Raw genomic sequence first — 25,773 nt, forward strand, 5'->3', positions numbered from 1 at the left:
ACCAGCTGGCATGGAAAACCAATTATGCTATTATGGGAAAACCGCAGAGCGACCGAGTTTCTAGCGAGCGTTATTGACAATACCACCAATGATAAAGACTTTATGGCTGGCGATATTGTCAATAACACTCGTTGTTAACTCGGTCGCTAGCGTTATAATCAATATCGCCAACGTAGGACTTTCTACCGCCTATAAATATTGCACCTTGTTTACATATCGTTCACACTTCCCTTCTCAACTCTTATGTTCTTTTCTGTTCTAAACAAATATCTTTCGTTTTACTTCTTAAACAAATATGGAGAAAAGAAAAAGAAACAGAAAATCCAAAGGATGTACTAGTACCCCAGCCAGTGGATTAAGTTTTGTTGTGAATACAAATTATGAGTTTGATAATGTTAGACAAGTAGCCGGTGTAGGTATGTTCTCTAATCATCTATCTGACCATGAGGAGCGAGTTAATTCGGTAAATCTAAGAGGTGGATGATCTGAGTTACATACGCTTTTTCAGTTACCTCCCTCTGTTGTTCACGAGAGAGTTAGAAGATATCCTTGGCAACATTTATATCATATACAACCTAGAAACCACATGACTCAAGGAGTTCAAGTTATATTAGAACGATGGTGGAAGACTACAAACACGTTTTTTTTAAGGACTTTGAATGCGGTAAGTTAGTTTTTTCTAATAATTTAATTTTCAAATCATGTATTTTGTTTTATGAAGATCAACAAACTCTAATTATGAATGATTGTTGTTAATAGGAATTACCCCAATAAATTTTTACATGTTAAAGGGAAATCCATGTTCTGGAAACTTACTTCTATTTAACAAACTAAATTGGTTATCAGAAGATAACTGGAAACAAAGACTTCCTTTATACTCAAATAAATTAGAAGGAAATGATACATATAGACAAATAAAAGCGCATGGGTTAAAGGTGGTTGGGTTGAAAAGTTTTTTGAAGCGTTATGTTAGGAAAATGGATGAAAACAGGGTAGCTGGTAATCAATATTTGTTCCCTGACCATTATGAGGAGCTCGAACGTCTGTTTGTATTGTGGACACTAGGCCAATGCCTATTTCCAAATGCTAGCTCAGTGGTGTTAATTGGTTTTCTCGAAGCATTAGAAGATTTAGAGCAAGCACCAACATATGATTGGGGGTCTCCGATTTTATCAGAGATTTACATGTCCCTCGGTGATTGCTCGACGTGTGTCAAAGATAGTTTTAATGCTTTTTGGGGAGTTCTGGAGGTAAGAACCAATATTTTTCACACTATTTGTTTGTTATTTTCACATGAAACCAATAATGTTATTAGTAACCAATAATGTTATTATTTTCAGTATTGGTGGTATACATGGTTCCATGTTTTGGAACCTTCTCTTAAGAATCATACCAATGTTTTTACGATCATACGGAAGTACGATTCCGAGAATTGGCAACCTATACAGATTGAAGATGGTCAACATATTGTTATTGTTCATAAGATTCAGTAGTTGTGTTGAACAAGCCTTAACCTTATCTGCCAGCCGTATGAAGCAATACCTGAGTTCGAAGAAGAACAAGCTTAGAGAATGGTACAGCTAAGCCTTACAAGGATGGTGTTATACAACCCTATTTCTGAAAAGGGTGTTTGGTATTATGGTGAAATACAACTTCTTCAGTTGCAAAGAAGATCAGTGATATCCATCAACCCTTATCCAAGTTCAGAGGTTTCCGAAGACGACTACTTCAAATTGATAAGAGAAGGTCATCATTGGAAAGAAGCTTATGAATTGATCCAGGAGCCAATGGACAGAAATGCCTACCTATCTTGGTATAACACTATTTTCAAGCCCAATATTGCTATGCAACCGCAAAGTTTGGGTCGGATGGATTTCCCAGCTTTAGGTAGGATGCCACTTGCCGATGAATTTCTTCCTTCCCAACCTCCACCAGAGACGGGTGACGCATTTGCATATCCTTGTCAAATTTCATCGTCAACCATGCCAGCATTTTCTTGGGATGTACAGACTATATCCACCACATCTGGACAGATTGTTACTTATCCAATTGCTTTCAGTGCACTTGATCGGACTTATCCATACTGGGGGGTCAATGCTACAGAGTTGCAGTATCAGACCCAGTTGAACGATTATCATGTTCTATTACATGGATTTTAGAGATTCCACTTGGATGAATTGCAAAAACTGAGGGAAAGCATGATGTATGACATGATCAAGGATTTGACAGTAATGATGGTTTAGGTAGTAGTAGTAGAGGAATGAGTCACAGTGGTAGAGATGGTAGAGGAATAACTCATTTGAGTCCCAGTGGTAGAGGAATGACTCATTTGAGTCCCAGTGGTGGAGGAATGAGTCCCACTCGAAGTCAACAAAGTCGTGGAAGTGAAAGAAGTTTGAGATGTCGTTCTATGCAGGAGTACCAGAAAGTTCTACTCCAAACCTAATGTTAGATAGTCAAATAGTACGTGGTGGTGAAGAAAACATTGGCTTGGATACAACTCATGTACGTAAGTTTAGTTATTAGGCAATCGACTGTGTATACCCCAATCCCCCCCCCCCCCCCCCCCAAATTGCCCCAAGCTCATCAGCATTTCAACCATTCCAGCATCCATTGTAGCAAACTCCTCAAGAATATCAACAACACGTATTTCAAGATTTGTATCGTGTTCCCATATGCCCGGAACCCATTGCTTATCAAGGTTATGGTGATTCTGATGAGACTCAAGCACCAAGTGAGTCTCATACTGGCTCGCTAACTGATATGTTGAACAACACTCTTGATCCAGAAAATGCGGGCAATTGGATCTTTGGTCAGAGAGGAAATACACAAGGTAATGAGTAGTTTAAATCTAAGCAATTTAATTATGCAAGCAACTAGGGCTTAACCCATGCCGTAACGGCACGAGCATGATGAGATGCATTTTCCGGTGTTTGAATTTTTGATTTAATACTTATTATTTGTCGTGTTACCCTCCTTATTAAAAGTGAAGAAAAAATTGATTGATATTTCTGGTTCAGTCTATCATGCACTCATATATGATTTATTTCTAGTATGTTTCAAACTTTCACGTCTTCCCAAATACTCCCTCCGTTCCCTATATATAGGCGGAAAAGTGGAATTCTCTTAGAATAAGAAAGTTTTTAGTTTTTTTAAAATTTCTTAATTATACCTGATTTACCCTCATCAATTCCAACATATTTATCTAGGAAATATGGAAAATAAGAATATATTAAGAGTTTCTATCCCACTATAAAGTATTTAAAAAATATAATCGTTCTTGGGAGTTACTAATGACATTAACTAAGTTTGTGAATATCATACTCTTTAACAAGGTATACAATTAATAAGGGTATATAAGGAAGAAATCACATTGAAAATAGATTTCCGCGTATATAAAGGGGATACAATTTTTTACTTCTCCGCCTTTATAATAGGGACGGAGGGAGTATGTTATAGTTGTATCCTCAAGCCACAAATTTATCATAATTAATTTTTACACTCTCTTTCCTAAAAAAAAGGTTGTGTTTTATAGTTTACAAAGGTATCATATGAGTCATTTGAAATGATACTCCACTTCTGAATTTCCCATATTTTAGTGACCGTGCAAAACCAAAACATTGAACTATGTTAGTTATTAAAAAAAATTATGTCGTCTGGGTTCATTCGTCCTGGATAGTTGGGTAGGCTTTAAAAATGTCCATATCCTTGTTGACTTTTTCTCCTTTAAGAATAGTCTAAAGAAATTAAAACCTAGTATAGACTCAACAATAAATATCACATTCTATGTTCTTACGAATTCAATAACACGATAAAATCTCTAGTACCTCAAAACTTCTACACATTCTACGGACCTTCCAAATGTGTGGTTATTCGCTGCATAAAAATGAGGAAACTATGGTTAGCTAGTCAGTCAAATGGTTAACCACTTAACCTAATAACAGTAGACTCAGTTATCCATCATTTAATTAAATTGATGCTAAAACATTTATTAAGGAATATTTTTTTGTGAAATGCCTTATGGAATCTCTTGGATGCAATAATTCTTCCAATCAAATTTTGTTAGCTCTTAATTTTTGTTGACTATAATATTATGACTCATTAATTGGCATTATTTTGCGTTTGCTACCTAAAAATTTAAAATCATGTAAGCGTGCCCCAGAAAACCTCTTAGTAAGGTAGGAAAACAGTCTCGATGACAAAATTATAGCGGTAAACATGTGTATGTTATCAATATCTTCTTTCCACTATCTTATAGTAGTAAACATGTGCACAAAAGAAATATATGTTCTATTTATAATAGTACTGTTTTTAAACCACGATATCGTTGTCATTGATCTACAAAAGACTAAAATTCTAAAAAACCATGACAACAAAGTTGAGATAAAATATTTAGCAGTGTGATCAAATTTTGAGGATATAACAAATAAAGCGTAACTCATTTAAGGATAACAATTAGTAATATGATAAAGACTAAGAATAAGAAGGTTAGCTTGTGATTTGTGTGGTGAAATGAAATTAAATAGAAAGAAAAATCATGAGCGATAGATTTTATCAAGATGGTTGTTTGACCAAACCATGTAACTTAGCAGGTAAATATAAAACTGAACTATTAAAGCATCTAAATTATACAGAGTTGAACGAAGAAATGGATGTTTCTAAACACATGATTCGAATTCCTTCTAGGTAGATCGAATTCCTTCTAGGTAGATCGAATTCCATTAACTTCTAGGTAGAATCATGGCCGAAGCATTTACATGCACTAATTGTTTGGGATCCTTCTAGGTAGATCGAATTCCATTAACTTCCTTGTGTTGTGGTATCAAATTTCACAATGACTCTGCAGGACCATACACGATTATTGTTTAGGGCATATCTCATTTACAGTTATATCCTGTGTTGGAATGATACGGATACGGTATCGGATACAAGATACCAATACACTACTATGATACACCAACTTGCAAAACTAAAATACGGCGATACGGCATATCAGTAGTTTAACATAAATATATTATATATAAGATAGAAACTTAACAAAATACATACATATATGATTAACCTCACTGGAGCGAAAAAGTCTCGATAAGAAGCAAGAAAGTCTAGAGCAAGATCAGTGGACAGATTTGGAACTAATATTTTGTCACTATAGTTAAAACTTCTCATAGAATCTAGTAAAATATCTAAATTTTCTAATATTAAGGTATTGAGATCTAATATTTAGTCAAAATTTTCTAACTGAGTTGTATCTTGAAGTATTGGAATATTAGTACGCGTATCCGTGTAAATACGTATCGGTACGGTTGAATTTTTTTTTTAGGCGTATCGTTGTAACACATGTTATATCCAGAAGAAAATCATTGTGGTTTCCCTTCACTTCACTAATTTGCAATGATGTTAGCGGTAGCAACATGGGAGTACTTCACTGGCACATTGATCCAGTGCGCACATTGATATGTTGTTATAATACAATTACATGCTAGTTATCATTTTAAATTCATGCTACCAAATTCTTAACCACTTATGTTAAAGGCCAATATACGATCATGTAACCAATCAAATCGCATATTAAACTATTTTTTCAGTTGAATTACCATCAAATCGCATATTAAACTATTTTTTCAGTTGAATTACCCAAGATCTATATTTGTTATCTTATATCTAAAGATGTCATCTGAAAGAAACATTCCGCATATGCATTCTCGCTAGCCATCCCAGCCTAACACTTAATTGGCCTAGATTCACATTGTTTGATTGGCCTAGATTCATTTGCTTCCCAGAAAATAACGTAAGTTATATCTAAAGCTAAGAACATTTGAGATTTGGTTCCTCATGGAACCAATTAGATCGATTTGTTATTGGTGTGAGTTAATTTCTAGAAACCAACCAAGGTTGTTGACTAAAACAAAACTGTTAAAAACTTGAGGAAGTTAAGCGCTACCTTATTTGCAGAAGTATCCACTCTAGAAGATCAGTGATGATCAACAGAGCAGTTGCCCTAACAACTACTTCCACCACTTTAAAGAATGAAAATTTTCTGTTTTGGGCCATAAATGCCATTAGCTATCCCACCTTCAATAACTCAGTTAGATTGGAGCCAGAAATAGGTACTCAGCACCTTCTACGTATATATACATTGAAATATTACCTCATGTTACATGTGGCTATGTACTTGGAACAATGACGTGGACTGCATCCCCAAGCATATGGAACACTATTGCATGTTTGTCCGTGTAAGGGTTATCTTCTCTATACGAATTAATCACCTAAAACATCATTATTGAAATTAAATGACAATAACCTATTCCTATTAACCTAGGCTAATAAATAAGTCTACCAGGCCTACTTTTAATTTGTGGCAGTAATGCAACATAACCTTAAACTTTCCGGAAGAATATTTTAACCATGAGTTTATAAAGTTTTGCCATTATTGAATCAACATTAAGTTTAGATGTTTAAATCCTAAACATGCTTTCAGATGTGGGAAATAGGCTCTTCAGTTCAAAACTCTCTTAGGTTTTAGACTCCGTTTGTAATTTATATATAAATTAGTACAGTGGTTTAATAGTCGACAATTGAACTGTTTTGCATGTATGAGCAAAGTGCCAGAGAAGCCACAACGAACTGTTTTGCATGTATGAGCAAAGTGCCAGAGAAGCCACAACGAACTGTTTTGCATGTATGAGAAAATTTTCAGAAATCCATAATATACATGTACCTTCCATGTTTTTTGTTGATCAACAAAATGAACCTGTGGGAAACTAAGCATATACCCTTCACAAATGTATGGCATATTGTAAGAAATCTGCAAAAGGAAACCATGGAAATCCTATAGAATGAGGTATATTGTATTTTTCACAAAAAATAGTCATAAAATTCGGTGCGAGATCGACTGCAGGGAAGACCTTAAAATTGTCTCGCATATCACTTGTCATCAAGGTAATTACAATAGCCTTTGTTATGAATAAACTAAAGTTGTCTCATTGTGAGAACACGATACTAAGAGAGTTAGGAACATTTGGACTGAACACACAATCAGCTCAAGATTAGAACATAATTTCTTTGCAACCCTCGTACGACTTTCATTGGAGATTGTTTTAGTTAGTGAAATCTAAAAACCAAAACAACTTTGCTCGTCAAAGATAAGAAAGAACAAACTCAAATTTACTTTATTAACCATGCCACACTTTTCAATCTATTAAGTAATTGTTCAATTGGAGTCTATAAACTTCTATCTCAGTACACTAACTAAAACATATCAACTGTTAAGCAAGAAAATTGCTGCAAAATCATAGTAGACATTCTCCATGTATTGAAAACCAATACAAAAAATATGGGCAGAAAATGACAATGAAAGAAACCAAGATTATACCTTGTAATTGCTACATATTTCTCCCTAGATGGGAGTAGCCCAAAACACAACCTAGGGCTCTGCCATTAATAAAAACAAAGGATTTACCGGCAAGAATTTTATCAAACACAATGAAGGTAAAAAAAAAAAAGTCCCTAACTATGTCTACGAAATTGAAATAAGAAAACTTGATCAGACCTGCGAATTTGTGAGAGAAGTGAATCAAAGCCAAAAGAGGTTTGGATTGCAGAAGTTAATTCCTCTTCTGCGTCGGAATCTCATCTATCAAAACATAATTGCATTCAGTTAATCCAATTTCTCATAATGAAAAAAAAGAAAAAAAAATCCTTAACGAAACATTCTCGATAAGGAATCGCATCGAAAAAATCAAAACAAAAAACTAAAGCTAAAACAGAAAAAATAAAATAAAAAAATAAATCATAATATATCAAGACTATGAGAACCCTAACTCTATCTATGAAATTAAGATACATGAGAAAAGAATCATACCTCTAGCTTATAGGGGTCACAGAAACGAAGAACGGGGAAAGTGGCTCTGGAGGAGTAGAGATGCGAGTGTAACCAAAATCAATGGAGAAAGCCGTTTCATTGTTTTCAATGACAGTATGTTGAATTAATGGCTAAAGAAAAGGTAACGTTTTGTATGCGTTGTGGGGTTTCCATTCAAGGATTGGACGCGTGGGGCTAGAGTATAAAAATATATCTAACATCTGGACCGTCCTTTATATGTCAAAAAATATAGATCTCCGTCCAACTTGAAAAATCGGAGATGTCAGGGAAAACGTATATTAGTGACTTGATTTGGACCGCCCTTTATGTGTCCCAATTGTGGACAACCGTCCATATAGAAAAACACTATTGTCTCTTATAATATAGATGATTCTCAATACTCATTTCCCCCAGCATTAAGGAATTTTGTTTTTAGTAATCTGAAAATAAGGATGGAAAAACAATAAGGAGAAAATAACTGAAATCACAAATGAAAGGAAGTATGTATTAAAATAAAAAACGATCTGACTAAAAAAAAATATTAACGGGTTTCAATTTTTCAAAGTTTAATTAAAAAGAAGTAAAATAAATAAGATAGACAACCTTGAAAAATAATGTTTGGGGAAGTGAACTTCATGAAAATAACATAATCCATTGAAGAATTGAGAAAAAAACTCATCGCCTATCAAATGTGCTTGTCGAAAGCCCGATGGAATATCTAAAATAAATCATACCATATTCGATGAAATAACCATAATTTTCTTTTTTAGTCGTTTGTTCTGATTGAGATTTGAAGTCATATAAAAATAAGAAAAGTAAATAAAACATGACCTATGAGACTATGCAAAAAGTAAATAAAACATGACCTATGAGACTATGCAACTAACTCGATTTAGAGAAACAGAAAAAGATTAATCAAATACTTGTTATTATGGTTGAGGGACATGAGCGCATTTTATTTTTCACCGGCCACCGTTGTTCACCAATAGTTACCACCACCACTCTTGCTACCGGAACAGCTTCCGCCACCTCTGTCCACAATGCCATAACGTTTTTGCCATCTCCACTGCTCACCGACTCCACCAAGAACACCGCTCCACTTATATAATTGTTAGTAAATCTAAGCAATAGTTGATAAAAATATAGTTATATAATTATTAATGGAGTAATTTATCTATTATAATTTTAATATGACATTTATTATTACATAAATTGTTGTAAAAAATAATGAGACATTATTGATATGATAAGTAACTTTTGTTCATTTGATGAATTTCTAATCTCAATCACAACAGTCACTTGGTAAAATCATTTATGAATGAAGTTATGTATTTAGACTAATTAAGAGAAATGAAAATTTAATAAATCTTTCATCACGAGCAATTAATGAGACACCAATTTAATGGGTGTAAATTTATTTTTTGTGGGAGCATCCATAACCGTTGATTTATCTTTTGGGAGAGTAAATCTTAACCACCACTTACATAGGCAAACTTATCCACACTGTGTTATGTATTCTAGATAGAGATTTAGTTGAAATGTAATCTTTTTTTTTTTAAATTAATGAAAACTTTTTTTAGATTAATACTAGGTTTACATTTCATTAAAAATTAACCTTGATTGCATAACAGAATACTTAAAATTTGGATCCCTGCACATGAACATTGTAGAGTTCATAACATTCGTCGTGACTACGCCATCTTCCGTTGTCTTCGGCGAATTTGGTACGAGCTTTAATTTTTAGTTCTTCATTTGACAACCCAGGATTATCCCCTTTTATCAGCCACATAATTTGCTGATACTTTCTAACATTATTATTGATGAAACAATAACGATTTTAAAGACACTCATTTGTTCTCCTTAGATTTGCGTGACTTAACGTCGTAAACCTTTGAAACACAGTGTCCCATAAGTTAAAAGTCTCTAAATTGAAATCTCCATCGCTTGCAACTGAAACCCAACATCGAATTAGAAAAACATCTTCCTCTGGAGTAAAATCCACTTGGGTTATGCGAGCACCAGGTATGTTGAAATGAATTTGAAGTTGGGTTGGAATGAGTTGAAATTAGTTATTTATAGGGGGGAAATTGGTAGCTGTTGGATGAAGATTTGATAAGCGTTGATCAGACCAGTGAGTGCTGGCTTGACCATCGAGCGATGGAAAACTCCATCATGTATGCCTATATGTTATTCATGGTATACAGGCATATGAGTTTGGCAATTTGACATACCCATAACGAATACAAATATGGCAAAAAAAATGATATTTAACATGTGCATAGGAATAGGTCCAAAAACCCAAAATATGACAAATTCCACGCAACATCTAATCCAACTCGTCCGCTTCTCCCCGTATCCCATTTTAACAAATTCTTCCAAGAAGTCCCAATGCACATGACCAAAAGCCTTCACTTATTCCATATTATGCCAAACGGGTTTCTTTATTAAACCATATGGGGTTTCTAAAATAAGCCAAATTTCACTGTTATGAAACAGCTTGTGCGGTCTGCACCAAAGCCATTTTAACGGGGTACAAACACAACCCTAATTTAAAATTCCAAACACAACAATAGCAGAAATGACCAGAAAGAGTCTACTCAGTGTTGGGAAAACTGCAAAACTTTTGCACTGACCTGAACCTGATTAAAGGCAAACAAAAACAATGAAAAAGAAATAAAAAGTAAGCAAATTGGGCAGAGGAAGGCAGAAAGAAACCAACTCCTTTTCTTCCTCCTCACTCTCTCTCTCTCTTGATTGTGAGTTTCAGTCTTTCTCTATTCAGCAACCATGAGCCGCTAGGCACGCGCACGCGTGTCTGCTCCCTTGTCATCGACAGTCGCACAAACAGTCTCTCTCTTCTCCGTTGGTCCTACGAATACCTCTAAACAAAATTCCTAATCAGTGGGTCCCACTCAGGAGAAGTGAAATTAACGGCTCAGCAGCCATCAGATTATCTACTGTCTCAAGCTTTAGTCGGTCCGGCTATATCTGTGTCAGGTTATCGGCTAAAAACTGCATCACCTCCTCTCAGCCATCACTAGTACTACAACAAAAGAATCTGAGTGGGGCCTGCCTGCCTTAGTTTCTTTTTGGACGACGACCAAAGGGAGGAGTCTCTTAGTGATGAAAAAATGGTGAGTTTGTCCGTCACAATATTTGTGCAGAGAAATTGAAATTGGTTTTCTGGAAATCATAATTTCATGAAATTAAGCTCAAACTTGGGATCATCAATCAAATTGATTACAGATTTCAGTCAAACACCATTAAACAAACAGATTCACAGCTTAAAATTCTTTAAGATATCCATCAGATTGATTGAAATCGATCAATTTCAGTATCATTTTATTAAAAAGCAGTTCCCTTTCATCGTCGGATTTCACTGCTGCAGCAGTAATCTAGTATATCTATTATTAATAGGAAATACTTGGTTACCTTCATCCTCACACTTATAAGTTATAACCCAATCAGAAGTCGAAACGTATTAATTTACAACGAATGAGTAATTATACGGACTGAGACTAGAGCTGGCAAACAAGTCAAAACCCGTGGATTTACCCGGCCCGGACCGTAAAAAACCCGCACCCGGCTCGGTTGGTGGCTAAACAAGTCGGGTTAGGGTTGTAGAAATGCTGGCTTGTGGGAAAACGGGCTAACCCGTTCCGGCCCGTAAAACCGCGGGTACAACCCGTAACCCGTCTACAATAATAAGTTATGCTTAAATTCCACCGTCAGATTATCTAGAATTAATCAGATTCGTTCGTTTAGGATATAAAATCCAAAAACCCTAGAGAATGTTTCATTTCTTCTTCCTCTTCTCTGTCTTCTCCACTGTCTCTTCCTTTTCACTGCGCCTCCTCACCACCTCCATCTTTATTCCACAGGGTGTTGGTAGTGCTCCCTAGAGGTTGAAGATAATTAGATCGAGTTTTTGAAGTTGAGAGTTATTTAAATTTGATTTTGAAATCAGTTGAAGGTGGATCTGTGAGATAGAGATGGAATCAGATGGTAATAAAGTGAATCTGAGAAGAAAGTAAGGTTCACTATTAGGGGTTTGAATTATGGGATTACAGGGTTTTGATTACTAATTGGATTTATGTTGAATCGGCAGAGAAGGGAAATGAAGGAGTTAGGGTTTGTTGCTGTTACAGCCTGCATAATCACTTTATATAGAATCAACCATTAAATATCTTGAATCTCTTCTTCAACCTCTCACTAATGTTCTCCCTAGAGTTCAAAAACTCATCTTCAAAGGTATCACCTTCTTTCCTCTCTCTTTTCCTCTGCAAGTTTAAATAACTTTATCTAATAATAAATTCGTTCATGGGTTTTGAACGGGGAAAGTTTTGGAGGACACCATGAAATTGAAATCACAAATGGGTCTAAGCTTATGCATGGCTTCTCAGGGTGTATCAAGGGGTAAGTAAATTCAGAAAAGATTGGATTTCTATCATTATAATTGATTTTCAAAGAGACCCACACCCAATCTATAATTTTTGTATTTTTTGGTTACTGGATGGACCAATTACGAAACAAGTAGTATTTAGTGGTTCTGGATTGAGGAAACCTAGTGGTAATGCTCAAGGATTAATGGATAGTAAGGTTGAGGAAGCAAGCTTTAGGTAAGATTTTGTAATGCTGAGAAACTTTAGGTTGTGTATAATTTGATTTTCATTTTAGTTGTTTGGTTTGGTTACATAAAATTGATGTTGTTGAATGGGGATATGAATGTACTAGTAGTATACAATGTCTCCGCAAGTTAACTGTGTTGGATTTGCTAATTGAGAAGTGTATACTTCCTCCACTATCATATCATATTTGTCATGTTTGTTGTACACTTTGATTTAATTAACCTAGAGTTGTTTTGAATCCATGCTTTGTCACTGTAAAAGCATATTTACACTAGCCTTGTTTCTTTATCTCTTGTTTGCAGACTTGCAGTACATTTGCAAGATGGACAAAAAAAGTTCTTTCTCTACCATCTCTGATTCCTTGTTCAATCAATTGCAGAGACCAAAACCCCAATTTCAGTTTCCAAAACATATGACAATGTCGTTGGTGAGTAATGGTGGATTGTTGCCCGCTAATCGAGGGGGGAGGAGCACAAGCAGAAGCAACACCAGCTAAAAAGTGGGGATTCAATCATCCAAGAAGAAGATGGAGTTTCAGAAATTGAACAAAAAAGATGGGTTTTGATTTTGTTGAATGGATCTGTCTTTGATTTTTATGTTGAAATTGAATGCATCTTTGTTTGGTTTTTGTGTTGATTAGAGATTTGAAGATGGTCAAAGCTTAAATAGGACCACAAATTAACTTAATTAAGTTTTAATTTCAACATTAATTAAACAAGCCGGGTTAACCTGTAAACCCGCAAGCTTTACCCGTTACGGGTGCGGGTTGAAGAAATGACCACCCGTGAAGAATATCGACCCGCGGGTTTTGACCCGTGTTAACCCGAACCCGTGTAACCCGCAACAAGCCAGCCCCGGCCCGCCTGTTTGCCAGCTCTAACTGAGACCCCTAGTTAGAAATTCAGGGAACGAGTAGTAGTTCGGGACAACATACGTAAGGGAATTATACGGATTCGGATAGGTCGGATTCGGTCAAAAATCCGGTCAACGGTTCGTTGTTCGGACAGTAGTTCGGAACGACATACGTACGTGCATATTCGTTTTATAAATGTGAGTTCGGCATTTAAAATTCAGCTTACATATATGATAAATTGATAAGTATTATGACCTTATTACGAGACTAGTTTTATTTGTATATGATTTATAAGATGGAAAAAAACATTTTAGCGTGATTAATTAACAAGAAGTAAACAACTTAATCGCATAAATGTATTATAAAACGAGTTTATAAACTTTTAACAAAAATCAACACATAAAACACTGGTTAAACAACTACCGATATAAAATTTTAACTGAATAATTATATTTAAATATAAAATATATACAAAATCAAACAAAAACCAATCAACAGAATTCTGATATGAGAGTTACCTATGAGAGTTCTAGTTCGAAAATATCATCGATTAATTCGGATACGTTCATGAATCATTCGTGAAGTCCATATAATCCGGAAACTAGATTCGAAATTCAAATAATTCGAAGTATCGTTCAGATTTGGTCAGTTCGGATACGCTCGCGAATCATTCCGGAATGATTCGGAGAATTACTAAGTAGGCTGAGACCAAGTACTTTCGGAAAACGCTTATTTACCAAAGATGCCATTGAATTATTACTGTCAACTCCGGATAAAGATCTAGACCATTGAGTGTTTCTAGAGATTTGAATATGATAAAGAAATTCAATGATTAGCGATTTAAGGATGAGGTGTTTGTTTCACTAGGTGGTGGTATCATTATATCTGCTCCTGTTTATTGGGGCATGAGAAAAAGAAGCATTTAGTAAGTAAACGAGGAAATCATGATGATGAGATGATCAGAGTCAAAATAATTACTCACTTGATGAAGATTCTTTTATTTGTTTCTTAGATTTGACGAACCCTAAATTAGATTAGTATCTTTCAGAAAAAACATTTTCTGTGACTAACTTATTCCTGGGGTTTCTTTTTCATTTATTTTTATTATTATCTTCAAAGTGGTAAACTTTATTGTTTAACTGGCATTAATTTCAAGGATTTGGGTCTTAAAAGAGTTAATTACTATTTCTGGGTTTTGAAGATCATTATCATTACTCAAAAAATGACAGTAGAGGAGGAGTTCGTAAGAAGAAGAAGTAGTAGTATTCTTTGTGAAGATGAACAGAAAAATGATTTGTTTCCGATTGGTATGCGTGTTTTAGCTGTTGATGATGATCTTATTTGCTTGAGGGTCTTAGAATCTCTTCTAAGGAGATGTCAATACCACGGTAAACATAATTTCCTCGTTTTATTTTTTCAGAATAGTTTGACTTTAGATTTTTATTATGGAAATATGGAACTTATGGAGAATTTCTGTTTAAAGTAACAGAAATTATGGTGTACAGACTTGTTTTCATTTAAAATTTTCTTTTCTTTTCATGGATTGTAAAGTTGAGATGGTTCTTCTTTTTTCAAGACTTACAATTTACTAAATTTATTTGTTAAATTTATTGATTTTGCTAACTAGTTTTGGATCTCGTTTCTGTCAACCCAGATCATTTATACTGTTTGTGATATTTCCACTAGACTAGATTATTGATTCTTGGTTTCATTAAATTCGAGGCAAGAAAGAATTAGTATATGGATTCTCAAATCTAGATATTTTTGTTTTATTTGCAGTTACTACTACTACTCAGGCTGTTACAGCATTGAAGATGTTAAGAGAGAATAGAGATAAGTTTGATTTAGTTATCAGTGATGTTCAGATGCCTGACATGGATGGTTTCAAACTTCTTGAGCTTGTGGGTCTTGAAATGGACCTTCCTGTAATAAGTGGGTAAAAATCAGTTATATTAGATATCCCGGTTTTGATTTATTGTTGAATTTGATTTACATTTGTGTTAGTCATTTTAATCGTGGTTCATTTTGTTCTCTTGGGATTCCTGTTCAATTTTGTAAATGCTAGGATTTTATACATAAGATCCTTTTAATTTCCACAATAAGCTAATGGGTTTTAAAGTTTTGATCTTTAGTGTTGTCGGCGAATGGAGATACAAGAAATGTAATGAGGGGAATTACTCATGGTGCTTGTGACTACTTGCTGAAACCTGTTAGAATTGAGGAGCTCAAAAACATATGGCAACATGTACTTAGGAAAAAGAAGGTTGATCCCAAGGACCAAAATAATCTTGACAATTCAGACAAGCTTGACTCCGGAATGGGTGATTCTGGAAAAGGTCCTGAAAATTTTGGAAACGATGATCGGACTAAGCTCAACAGGAAGCGCAAAGATCAGAATGAAGAAGATGACGATGAGTGTGACGATGATGATGAGAATGATGACCCGTCTTCGCAGAAGAAGCCCAGGGTAGTTTGGTCGGTGGAGCTTCATCGCAAATTCGTTGCAGCAGTTAATCAGTTGGGAATTGATAGTATGTCTTTCGATGCAAATTGTGAATGTTCTGTAGTTTATATGAGTCTGATTCAGTTAGCCCTTGTGTTACGTGGGTCAAAAAGATCGCAACACATGAATGTTGGGACTCAGACGGTCACTAGATGGCCTAACTTCCAACAATCACATGGCAGAGTCATGGTTGCTGTCCCACATCAAACATAGCCCTATTCAATCATGGTTCCTTGCATTTTCTTCTTCTTCTAACTCTTTCTTTTCCTGTGATTTATAATGCAGAAGCCGTCCCTAAGAAGATACTCGATCTGATGAATGTGGACAGACTTACCAGAGAAAATGTGGCAAGCCATCTTCAGGCACAAATTGTTTTCTGCTCTTTTTTATCTTCCATGATTGTGATTGTTTAGAACCAAGGATCAAACTTTTGTACAAATAAGAATGATGGTTTCTTAAAGTGTACCTTTTGATTTCACACCAACTATTGTTAGAATTTTAAAATGGATATTACAGACAAGATAACTCATATTTCAGACCTTATCCCAGTATTAAAAAAAATTGACTTGCAAACCAGAAATGTTTCCATGAGTTTCACATCCTTGCTCACAAGCCCCATTTTGTTATTGCAGAAATATCGTCTTTATCTGAAAAGGATTAGTTGTGTGGCAAGCCAGCAAGCGAACATGGTTGCTGCTTTAGGTGGTAAAGATGCCTCTTATTTGCGCATGGGTTCATTGGATGGGCTCGGAGATTTCCATGGCTTTGCGGGACCAGGGCAGCTGTCGAATGGTTCTTTGGCATCATATTCGTCTGCTGGGATGCTTGGAAGATCGAATGCTCCTCTTGGTTTGGGCTTACGTGGCCCCTCGTCTGGAATGATGCAACTAGGTCGACCCCAGAACCTGACCAACTCTGTCCATGATCTAGGGAAGCTTCACCAAAATGGGAATTTTCTTCAGGGGATGCCGATGTCGCTGGAACTTGACCAATTGCAAAAGAGCAGGAGCATTTCTCGTATAGGAGAATTCTCTTCATCCATTGATTCAACAGCTTTTTCGGGTCCTAGTAATTTCTCGGAAACTGGAGTTACCATCGGTAATTCAAACAACTCATTTCTTAATGTCCATAGCAACTCACTGCTGCTACAAGGAGTGCCGCAACAAACCCAGAATAGGGTTGGATTTGGAAATCAGTCTTCTAGGAGAATGCCGTCAGTCAATTCTGAGTCTTTTGAGTTTGAGTTTGGTGCTTCTTCTCATTTACCTGATCAGAGTGGGTGCAATGACAATTGGCCGAGTGCTGCTGCATTAAATGGTTTTCCATCAAATCCTCTGCCACTGGGTGAAAATCCTTTTAGCCATTTGGATTTATCATCGGGTAGTTTAAGAGAAAATATGTCTTCGATTAACCCCTCTATCGGGAGTAACTCATTTGACGTATCTTCGAACAGTGTAACAACTCTGCACGAATCAAGAAGAGATTTACAAGCAGGGCCTATTGGTGTTAATGTTCAACATGACAAGTTCTCAAACTTTGTGAATCTGGGTGATAATGTTGGCCAGAGTATGAATTTAGTTCCAAAGCACAAATGGATTAGTCATAAACAAGACTACAGCCAAAACTCAAATCTTCTGTTTAGTTCATCAAATCCATCAGTACCTATTCATGGTGTTGTTGGTGCCTTAGGTCAGAATAATAATACAATGAGCAACAGAAAGACTGATTTTATTTCCACGTCACGACCAAATTCTGGTAGTACTCCACATTTAACACGACAAAATGGGATTGAGAAACTGTCTCTTGACATGACAGAAAATTTTCTCTTGGATCAGAATAAGTCACATGGTGGAGTTGTGTCTAATAGCTGCGACTCCTTGGAGGATCTAATGAGCGCAATGATTAAACGGGTAAGTACATGGTCCTGTTTTGCACCCACTCGGTACTCATTTTAATCGACTATATTATGATTTTTGAGCATGAGTTGATAGTGTTAGATTAGTTCAGCACAGTTTAGTTATAGTTGTTGGAGTCACTTGATTGTTTGCAGTCTTGAACTATGCTGACAACACGTCTCGTTTCCATTTGGTTGAATTTATGCTTTAAAAGCCATTATTAGGCAAAAATTATAAAACAAGGATGCTGTGATTTATAAGCCAGTTTGCCTTTTTACTTACTATATATGTGGTGTACCTTCATTCATGTCTATCAATAGTCCTTATGGTCATCAAACGCTCATTCATGGATATATTTTCTGTCTTGTAGGGCTACCATGAAGCACTTCAGAATAAAAAGTATTATGAAATGCCTTAAATCATACACCTTGTTAGCATTCTTTAACCTATATATCCGCCTTGATTTCCTTTTGCTGGTTGTGCACAATCTTTGTTATGTATCTGTTATGGCTGATAAATTCGTGCAATCGTATTTAATAGCATAATTTTTTTGTTTACTTTATAAACTTGATTTGATTATTTCCCTCGTCTTTTTCTTGGACTTTGGATAAAATGTTGAGTTTCTTCTCATGCAGGAGCGAGACGAACTTACATCAAGGGACGGAGATATTGGATGTGATATTTTCCCAGTCAGAACATGTATGTGATATAACACGGTTTAAGCTATTAACATCCTCTTAGAAAATGGAAAAAAGGACGCTTGCACCAAGATGTCATTGCATACTCTTTTTACATCAAGAGAAAAAGGAGTCTGTATCACCATCTTCAGCGACATGTAATCTCTTCTGCTTTTTTTTTATCTGAAGTGTTTAATCCCCTGCATGTTGCAAAGTCTTATTTCACAGTGTCATTTGCTATAATTGGCTTGTATAGCCTTTTATTCTCTTCTTTTTCCTCTAATCCTCATTATGTGTCAAATCTTTTCAACCTGTCTAAGTCTTTAAGGCTTGTTTATCCTAGCATTTTTAGGTGCCACTCAAAAGGAATTAGGCCAACAATAAAAACAAAAAAGGTCACCCAAACCTAAACCTAAGTTGAGTTCACCCCTTATCTTTTTTTTCGTAATGGCAAAATTGCCCTTTAATAATTGGAAGTTAAATAGGAATTGGGTAGTTAGTGTAAATTTAGGAGAATTATTTGAGGTTTTTTTTTTCTTTCTTTCTACAATTTCCGAATTTTGGCGCTGACATAATCCGTGGTAAATTGTGTTGATTTAACTTCCGAATGTATATTGTCCCCAAAATGAGATTTTGCCAAAATCCTAAATTTTTCGAACTATGGTACTATCATAATCGGTAGTAAATGGTGTTACTTTAACCTCCGGATATACTCAATTTTCGAATTTTAGTACTACCATAATCGGTAGTAAATTTAACTTACGAATGTTTAGTGGCCCCAAAATGAGATTTTGCAAAAATCCTAAAATTTTTGAACTTTGGTACTACCATAATCGGATGTCAAGTGTGTTACTTTAACCTCCGAATATACTCAATTTTCGAATTTTAGCACTACCGTAATCAGTAGTAAATTTAACTTCCGAATGTATATTGACCCCCAAAATGTGATTTTGCCAAAATCCTAAAATTTTCGAGCTTTGGTACTACCATAATCGGTAGTCAAGTGTGTTACTTTAACTTCCGAATATACTCAATTTTCGAATTTTAGCACTACCATAATCGGTAGTAAATTTAACTTCCGAATGTGTATTAGCCCGAAAATGAGATTTTGCCCAAATCCTAAAATTTTCGAACTTTGGTACTACCATGATCGTTAGTAAATTGTGTAAATTCAACTTCCGAATGTATATTGGTCCCAAATTGAGTTTTTTCCAAAATCCTTCAATTTTCGAATTTTGGTACTGCCATAATCGGCAGTAAACTATGTTCATTATCTATCGATTGTGTTTAGTTTTAGTACAAAAAATTAGAAGCAGTAGCAGGAACATAATCGGTAGATAATGCTTATCAACCATAATCGGTAGGTAAATTGATCATTATCTACCGATTATGTTTCTGCTACTGTAAATCCAAGAACATCAACCATAATCGGTAGATAAATTGATTGTTATCTACCGACTATGTTCCTGCTACTGGAAATCTTAGAAAATTTTCCGATCAAATTTTTTATTTCAAGCAATCAAATCATAATTTTGGATCACAACTACTATCATTTATCTGTTTTGTTTGTTTAACTCGTTTTTTTTTTGTGATGTTCTAAGTTTCAACTGTAAGGTTAATGAATTTTGGGTTTTAATTTTAAAAAATCAGTTATAAAATTTATTTGATCGACGATCTTGGATTTCAATCAAAATTAAAATGATGAAAAAAAATATTCAGTGGTAGAAAAGAAAAGAAGAAGAGGAATGATATGATTATGAAAAAAAAGGATATAGATTTAGATTTAGTATAAAGGTGAAGGACAATATAGACAATTTCTATTTGTAAGACACCCCTTAACCCTCTTCAATGGATGGGAATACCAAAAGTGACCCCTAATTCCTTTTGAGTGGCCCCTAAAAATGCTAGGATGTTTATTTCCATATTCCAAAACCAAAACCAAAGCTCTTTTTCCAGTAACAAGTACCAGGTAGAGCGAAGATAAACCGCATAACGATCTTATCTCCAAGATGCGACAAAAGTATATACACCGGATGTCTGCATGTCGAAGAATTGGTGAAGGTTATCTATGTGATGTTGTTGGAGTCTTGGGCGGTGAATAATGGTTGATTTTGCTGCGTTTGACCCGCTGAAGAGCCGTATGATTGAAGAATTCTTTGAAGGTGATTACTACTTTCTTGGGTAGTTGTGTATGTGATGAGCAAATCATCTGCATACATTAAGTGTAGGATGGGAGGTGCCTTTTTTGATATTCGGATACCTTGAATCAGATTATTTGCTTCTAGTTTGGCAAGATTTGTTGAAAGTATTTCTGCACAGATGATGAAAATGTAGGAAGATATGGGATCACCTTGTCTTATGCCTCTGGTAGGAGTAATGAATCCATACGGTGTACCATTGACGTTGACTGAGTAAGTTACTGATTTGATACAAAGCATGATATATTCCACAAATATTGACGGAAAACCTAATTTTGTAAAAGCTTTTTTGATGAATCCCCAGTCAAGGCTATCATAAGCTTTTTGGATGTCAAGTTTGAGAGCTATTTTGGGGTTTTTAGTGGTTGATGATGTTTTGATGTGATGAAATAGTTCACTAGCAATTGTGATATTAAATAAAATCATGTTGCTGTTTTTTCTTTTTTTTTTTTGTAAATCCAAAATGTATTAATAAATACTCCCTCTGGTTTTGGAAAAGTGTTACTTTCATTTTTTTTAATTTGACCTATTTTTAGGCTAAAATGAAAAAGTGAAAGTAACACTTTTCCAAAAACGGAGTACAAAGATAAATGAATACATAAGAAAAGTTGTTAGAAACACCCCAAAAACTTACAACTCATTTGAAACAAAAATAAGATATATTAGGGTATCCAACTAAAATTAAAAGATATGGTCTTCCAACATAGTGTCTCCCCACCTCATTAGGAAGATCACAACCTCTTTTCAAGTCGTGACTGCACTCAAAGAGTCTGAACGCACACAACTTTCAAATACCCCCATTGTGGAAGATGCCTGGCTAGCTTCCTACCACTGTATTTGAAGTTTTGTTTCATGTGGTGCTACATGTGTTTCTCTTGGACGTCTATATATACCCAGTTGGGTTCTTCATAATGTACGTGGTTGACAAAGCCAAATGAATTGAAGGGTTTGTTAGCCAACATATAAATGCACTTGTCATGTTACGGGTAGTGCATATCGTCTCTTGGACGTCTATATCGTTTGTGACATAATTTGATTACATCAGGTTTAATCCTCCGAGAAATCCAGAGAGGAAATATCAAGGGCATGTATGGCCTCTATTCTAGAAATGGGTGAGTTTTGGGAAGTGAGTGATTTTTGGATTATGATGCTTGGTACGGGGAAAGATGCATTGCAGATATCTTGAATTACCACACGCTGGATAGATTGGTGTTGGTGAGTGATTTTTGGATTGCGAAGCAATGGGTTATTACTGATGACCATTTGGAACGTTTGTTAGCTGCTGGTATGAATGTGAATCAACTTCCAACTCTTTCAGGCGAAGATGATACTAGAATTTGGATGCCGGACTATTCAGGGGAGTCTAGTGTAAGCTCGACTAAAGATCTTATTCGGCAGAGGCATGACAATTTTGAGGCAGCGTCACTTTTGTGAAAAAAAGAAGTGCACCCTCCTTTAGCTGCACAAAACTGGAAATTCATTCGTGGAGCTTGCGCCACTTATGATATTATTAAAACCAGGTTCAAAATTCAGTTGGCCAACAGATGTGCGTTGTGTGGTATTGAAGAAGAATCTCTGGAACATATTCTTTTTCATTGCACTTTTGCTGCTCGTATGCGGCTTTGGATTTCAGATATTTTTGGTTTAACAACTAATTTTAATCTTGTTGTTTCTTTCAAATTAAGCTGCCAAGGGTAGAAGCAAAATAATTCGTGACTTGTGGTTGGTTGCCAATCTGGTCGTCAATTCGGAGTTATGGGCTATGCGAAACAAATGTGTTTTTGAGCGCAAAAAGGCTAATTGGAGTCTGTTTTACAAGCGGGTGCTGAAGCTGATTCAAGATTACTCTGTCCGTCTAAAAGGCCATATGCGGAACTGTGCTGAAGATGTGATCCTTCTTGATTACTTTCGAGTGAGCCATAGGAGCGTGAAGCATCAACAACCGGTTGAAGTTTTTTGGCATCCTCCGGATGAAAATGAACTCCAGATTTGCTGTGATGGTGCGGCGCGAGGAAATCTAGGCATTGCCGGTGCTGGGGTGATGGCCAGAGACGCAAATTGTTCAGTCCTTGGATCTATGTGCATCGGCCTTGGGGTTACTTCAAACTACTTGGCTGAATTATATGGAATTATTGTTGGATTGGAGTGGGCTATGCAATTGGGTTTTGGGCGTATTTGTGTACGTTCAGATTCTTTTGGTGGGAAGCTTTCAAAAATTTAAGTATACCTTGGTTTTCAAGAAATAGGTGGATGGAAATTTGTAGACATTATGAGGCTATAAGGTTCATTCACACTTTAAGGGAGGCGAATTTTTCAGCAGACAACATGGCCAAGCGTGGTTGCTTTCTAGCTAATGAAGAGGGAATGCATTATAATGGAATACCTCATTTTTTGAATTCAGTTGAATATCCAAATGTTGCTTATTACAGATTCAGTAGTTTACAAGGCTCTGGGGTTGCTGTGACCTCTTTTCTTGTAAGCTATTTTTTATAAATTTTGTTATCTATTAATACAAATTTTGATTTATAAAAAAAGAGAGTGAGTTTTGGGAAGTGGGTCTCTCTCGCACGGTATAATACTCGGGATTTACTCCTTTAAAATTTTCAAATTGATATGCTACTTTGAGAACGAGTGATTGCCTCATTTCTTTTTAGAGAGTTTGGAGATGTTCATGTCAAGTTGCGTAAATGTCACTATCAACTTTAAATCGTCATTTCAATGTTAATGATATCAACTTCCGCTTAACAAATTTGTGTTTCATTAGGTGACACCAGTGAAAACGCACGTGCGATGCACTTGCCGACTTACCGTTGAAAGATATTGATTCTCTCTTAATCCAATATAGGGCAGAGATAAGTGTGCGATAAAACAACGACAACCAAAAACACGTAAAAATTCATAATCGAGTGTGCGATCAAAGAGTTTTTGGTAGGGAGATAAGTGGTGTAGGACTGGTGTTGGCATGCGATTAATAAGATGGAAAACTGTAGCGAAGGCTTCTGCCCAATAAGAGTGAGGAAGGTGGCTATGAGCAAGAAGATCTAAACCTGTTTCAACAACATGGTCAATTTTACAATCACCCATTCTGTTTTGTTCCGGTGTTTTAGGATAAGAAAATTACAAGAGATACCATTGTCTAAAAGAAATTGTTTTAATGAAGTGGCAACATATTCACCACCACCATCAGTTTGAAAACCTTAATAAAAGCGGAGAAGCGATTTTCAACCAGTCGTTTAAACCGTTGAAAACAGCCAGAAACTTGCGACTTATGATGAAGAAAATAAATCCATGTGAACCGAGAATAATCATCCACAAGTATAAGAAAATATTAAAATCCAAAGTTAGTTGTAACAGGAGTAGGACCCCATAAGTCAGAATGAATTTGAAAAATAGCTTGTCTAGAATTATAAAAAGAAGTTACAAATGGAAGCTTGTGGTATTTTACAGCAAGACAACTAGCACATGCATCAAATAACTTAATACCGGGACTAACTCTAAGAACATGTTTTGACCGCAAGAAACTTAAAGTTCCTCTACGAGGGTGACCGAGACGCATATACCAGACGTATGGAGTAGCACAAATACCAAGAAAAACAAAATTAGAAATAACATCATTGGAAAACTTTGATGCACCAACTGGAAAAAGACTCCCACTACTTCTGCCGCTGAATACTGGAATTCCCGTTTGCCGATCCTTAACAATGAAACCAAATTTGTCAAAACTAAACACATAATCATTATCACGTGTTAATTGCGAGACAGAAAGCAAGTTTTTGACAATATTGGGGACATGAAAAACACGACGTAATATAACATGACTACTAGATGATGTTTTAAGAGGGATTTCACCAATAACAGAGATGAGTAGAGCTATACCATTGCCAACAATAACTTGGTGTATACCGTTGTAATTGGTGTGATTCTCCATTAAACCAGCATCTGCAGTCATATGGTTGGTTGCAGCTGAATCCATAAACCAGCGAGTGTCATACGAAGAAGAATTGATTTACATAGCGGCAAAATATTGAGCCATATAACCCGGTTGAAAAGAGTAATTAAACCGTTGTGGATAAGTAAAAGGAGCATGACCGAGTTGATCACATAATTGGCAAGGAATTGGTGATGATTGATAAGATGGTGCAGGTGGAGCACCGAGAATGGAGGCGGATCGCAACTGATTGTGACGTGGGTTTTCCTGTGGTGAAGAAAAATTAAAGGAAGTTTGATGATTATATCGATTTGAATATTGACGATTAGAACACCCATTCCCATATGAGTTATTGCATCCACGTCCTCAATACGAATTGTTAGATGATCCACGACCTTGAGTTTATACTGAGAACAGTGAGAAGGTGGTATTTTGAGAGAAGTTGTGCTCATGATGATGTTGGTGAGCTATACATGCTTTATGACTGAGAACCAACGGTTGAAGTTCATCTAAGGTTGGAATAACTGCCCGAGTTTAGATAGCAGTAGAGAAAGATTCATAATCTGGACCAAGTCCACGAGGAATATTGGAGACCAAAACAAGGTCAGAAGCTGGTTCATTAGCAAAGGTGAGGGAGTCTGAAATTAATTGGATTTTGTTGGTTACTCAAGAGTAGAGAGATTGTCTTTGCGAACAGTTTGAAGTTCAAACTGTAATTGAATGACCCGAGAAGCATTAAGAAAAGCAAACTTTGATGCAAGTGCGGACCAAACCTCACAAGCGGTTCTAGAAGAAGAGATCATACCAAATACGGATTCTGTGAGAGAACTATTAATCCATGTCAGGATCATTTGATCCACTATAAACCATTCAGAATAATTGGGATTAGGGACAGGATGATTGGTAGAAGTATCCTTGATATGAGAAGGAGGAACAGAGACAGAAGTATCACATTAGAACATACAGCTTTCTACTGGTGTATCGCGTGGATCCCCGATGTTGAAGATATTTGTATAAGCCTTGAGAGTAAATAATAGGAAGCATTTGTGATCATAGGTTGTAGTTGTTCTTGTCAAGTTTAATAGTGAGATGTTTAGGGAGATGAAGTGTTGGTGTGGTAGTTGATGAAGACATAGAAGAGGATGAAGAAGAACTTGAATAAGCCATGTTTAATAGGCGTAAGAAGAAGCGTAAGAAAAATTGGATCGAGTAGCCGCATAGGGCTCTATA

The 25,773-nt window shown here is 35.8% G+C and overlaps 1 protein-coding gene and 1 long non-coding RNA gene across 5 annotated transcripts; one reads left to right on the top strand and one right to left on the bottom strand.

The window, feature by feature from the left end:
• Positions 1-3,460: 3,460 nt before the first annotated feature.
• LOC113300029 lies at positions 3,461-8,009 on the bottom strand. Of its 3 annotated transcripts, none has more exons than XR_003335359.1 (5): positions 7,862-8,009; positions 7,550-7,633; positions 7,373-7,431; positions 6,719-6,805; positions 3,461-3,876 (listed from the first exon to the last, which is right to left on the bottom strand). It is a non-coding gene; the product is annotated as an uncharacterized LOC113300029 (long non-coding RNA). The 3 variants fall into 3 exon arrangements; XR_003335360.1 differs by lacking the exon at positions 3,461-3,876 and adding an exon at positions 4,582-4,840; XR_003335358.1 differs by lacking the exon at positions 3,461-3,876 and having other exon boundaries at positions 6,322-6,805.
• Positions 8,010-14,216: 6,207 nt separating this feature from the next.
• Positions 14,217-18,688, top strand: LOC113300030 (two-component response regulator ARR12-like). 2 transcript variants are annotated; one of them, XM_026549158.1, is made up of 6 exons: positions 14,217-14,730; positions 15,122-15,274; positions 15,475-15,873; positions 16,131-16,207; positions 16,478-17,755; positions 18,376-18,688. In XM_026549158.1, exons 1-6 carry the CDS (start codon positions 14,565-14,567, stop codon positions 18,445-18,447), a joined length of 2,145 nt encoding a protein of 714 aa, XP_026404943.1. In that variant the 5' UTR covers positions 14,217-14,564; the 3' UTR covers positions 18,448-18,688. The 2 variants fall into 2 exon arrangements, with proteins under 2 accessions (XP_026404943.1, XP_026404944.1); XM_026549159.1 differs by lacking the exon at positions 14,217-14,730 and having other exon boundaries at positions 15,138-15,278.
• Positions 18,689-25,773: the final 7,085 nt, after the last annotated feature.

This window comes from Papaver somniferum, chromosome 7 (genome assembly GCF_003573695.1).
Source record: "Papaver somniferum cultivar HN1 chromosome 7, ASM357369v1, whole genome shotgun sequence".
Lineage (NCBI taxonomy): Eukaryota > Viridiplantae > Streptophyta > Magnoliopsida > Ranunculales > Papaveraceae > Papaver > Papaver somniferum.

Excerpts from the sequence above, each read along its gene's own strand:
- LOC113300030 (XM_026549158.1), top strand. The coding sequence starts at position 14,565 with ATGACAGTAGAGGAGGAGTTCGTAAGAAGAAGAAGTAGTAGTATTCTT. Across the intron at positions 14,731-15,121 it reads AAGGAGATGTCAATACCACG|TTACTACTACTACTCAGGCT; the intron begins GTAAACATAATT and ends TTTTATTTGCAG. Across the intron at positions 15,874-16,130 it reads TAATCAGTTGGGAATTGATA|AAGCCGTCCCTAAGAAGATA; the intron begins GTATGTCTTTCG and ends TTTATAATGCAG.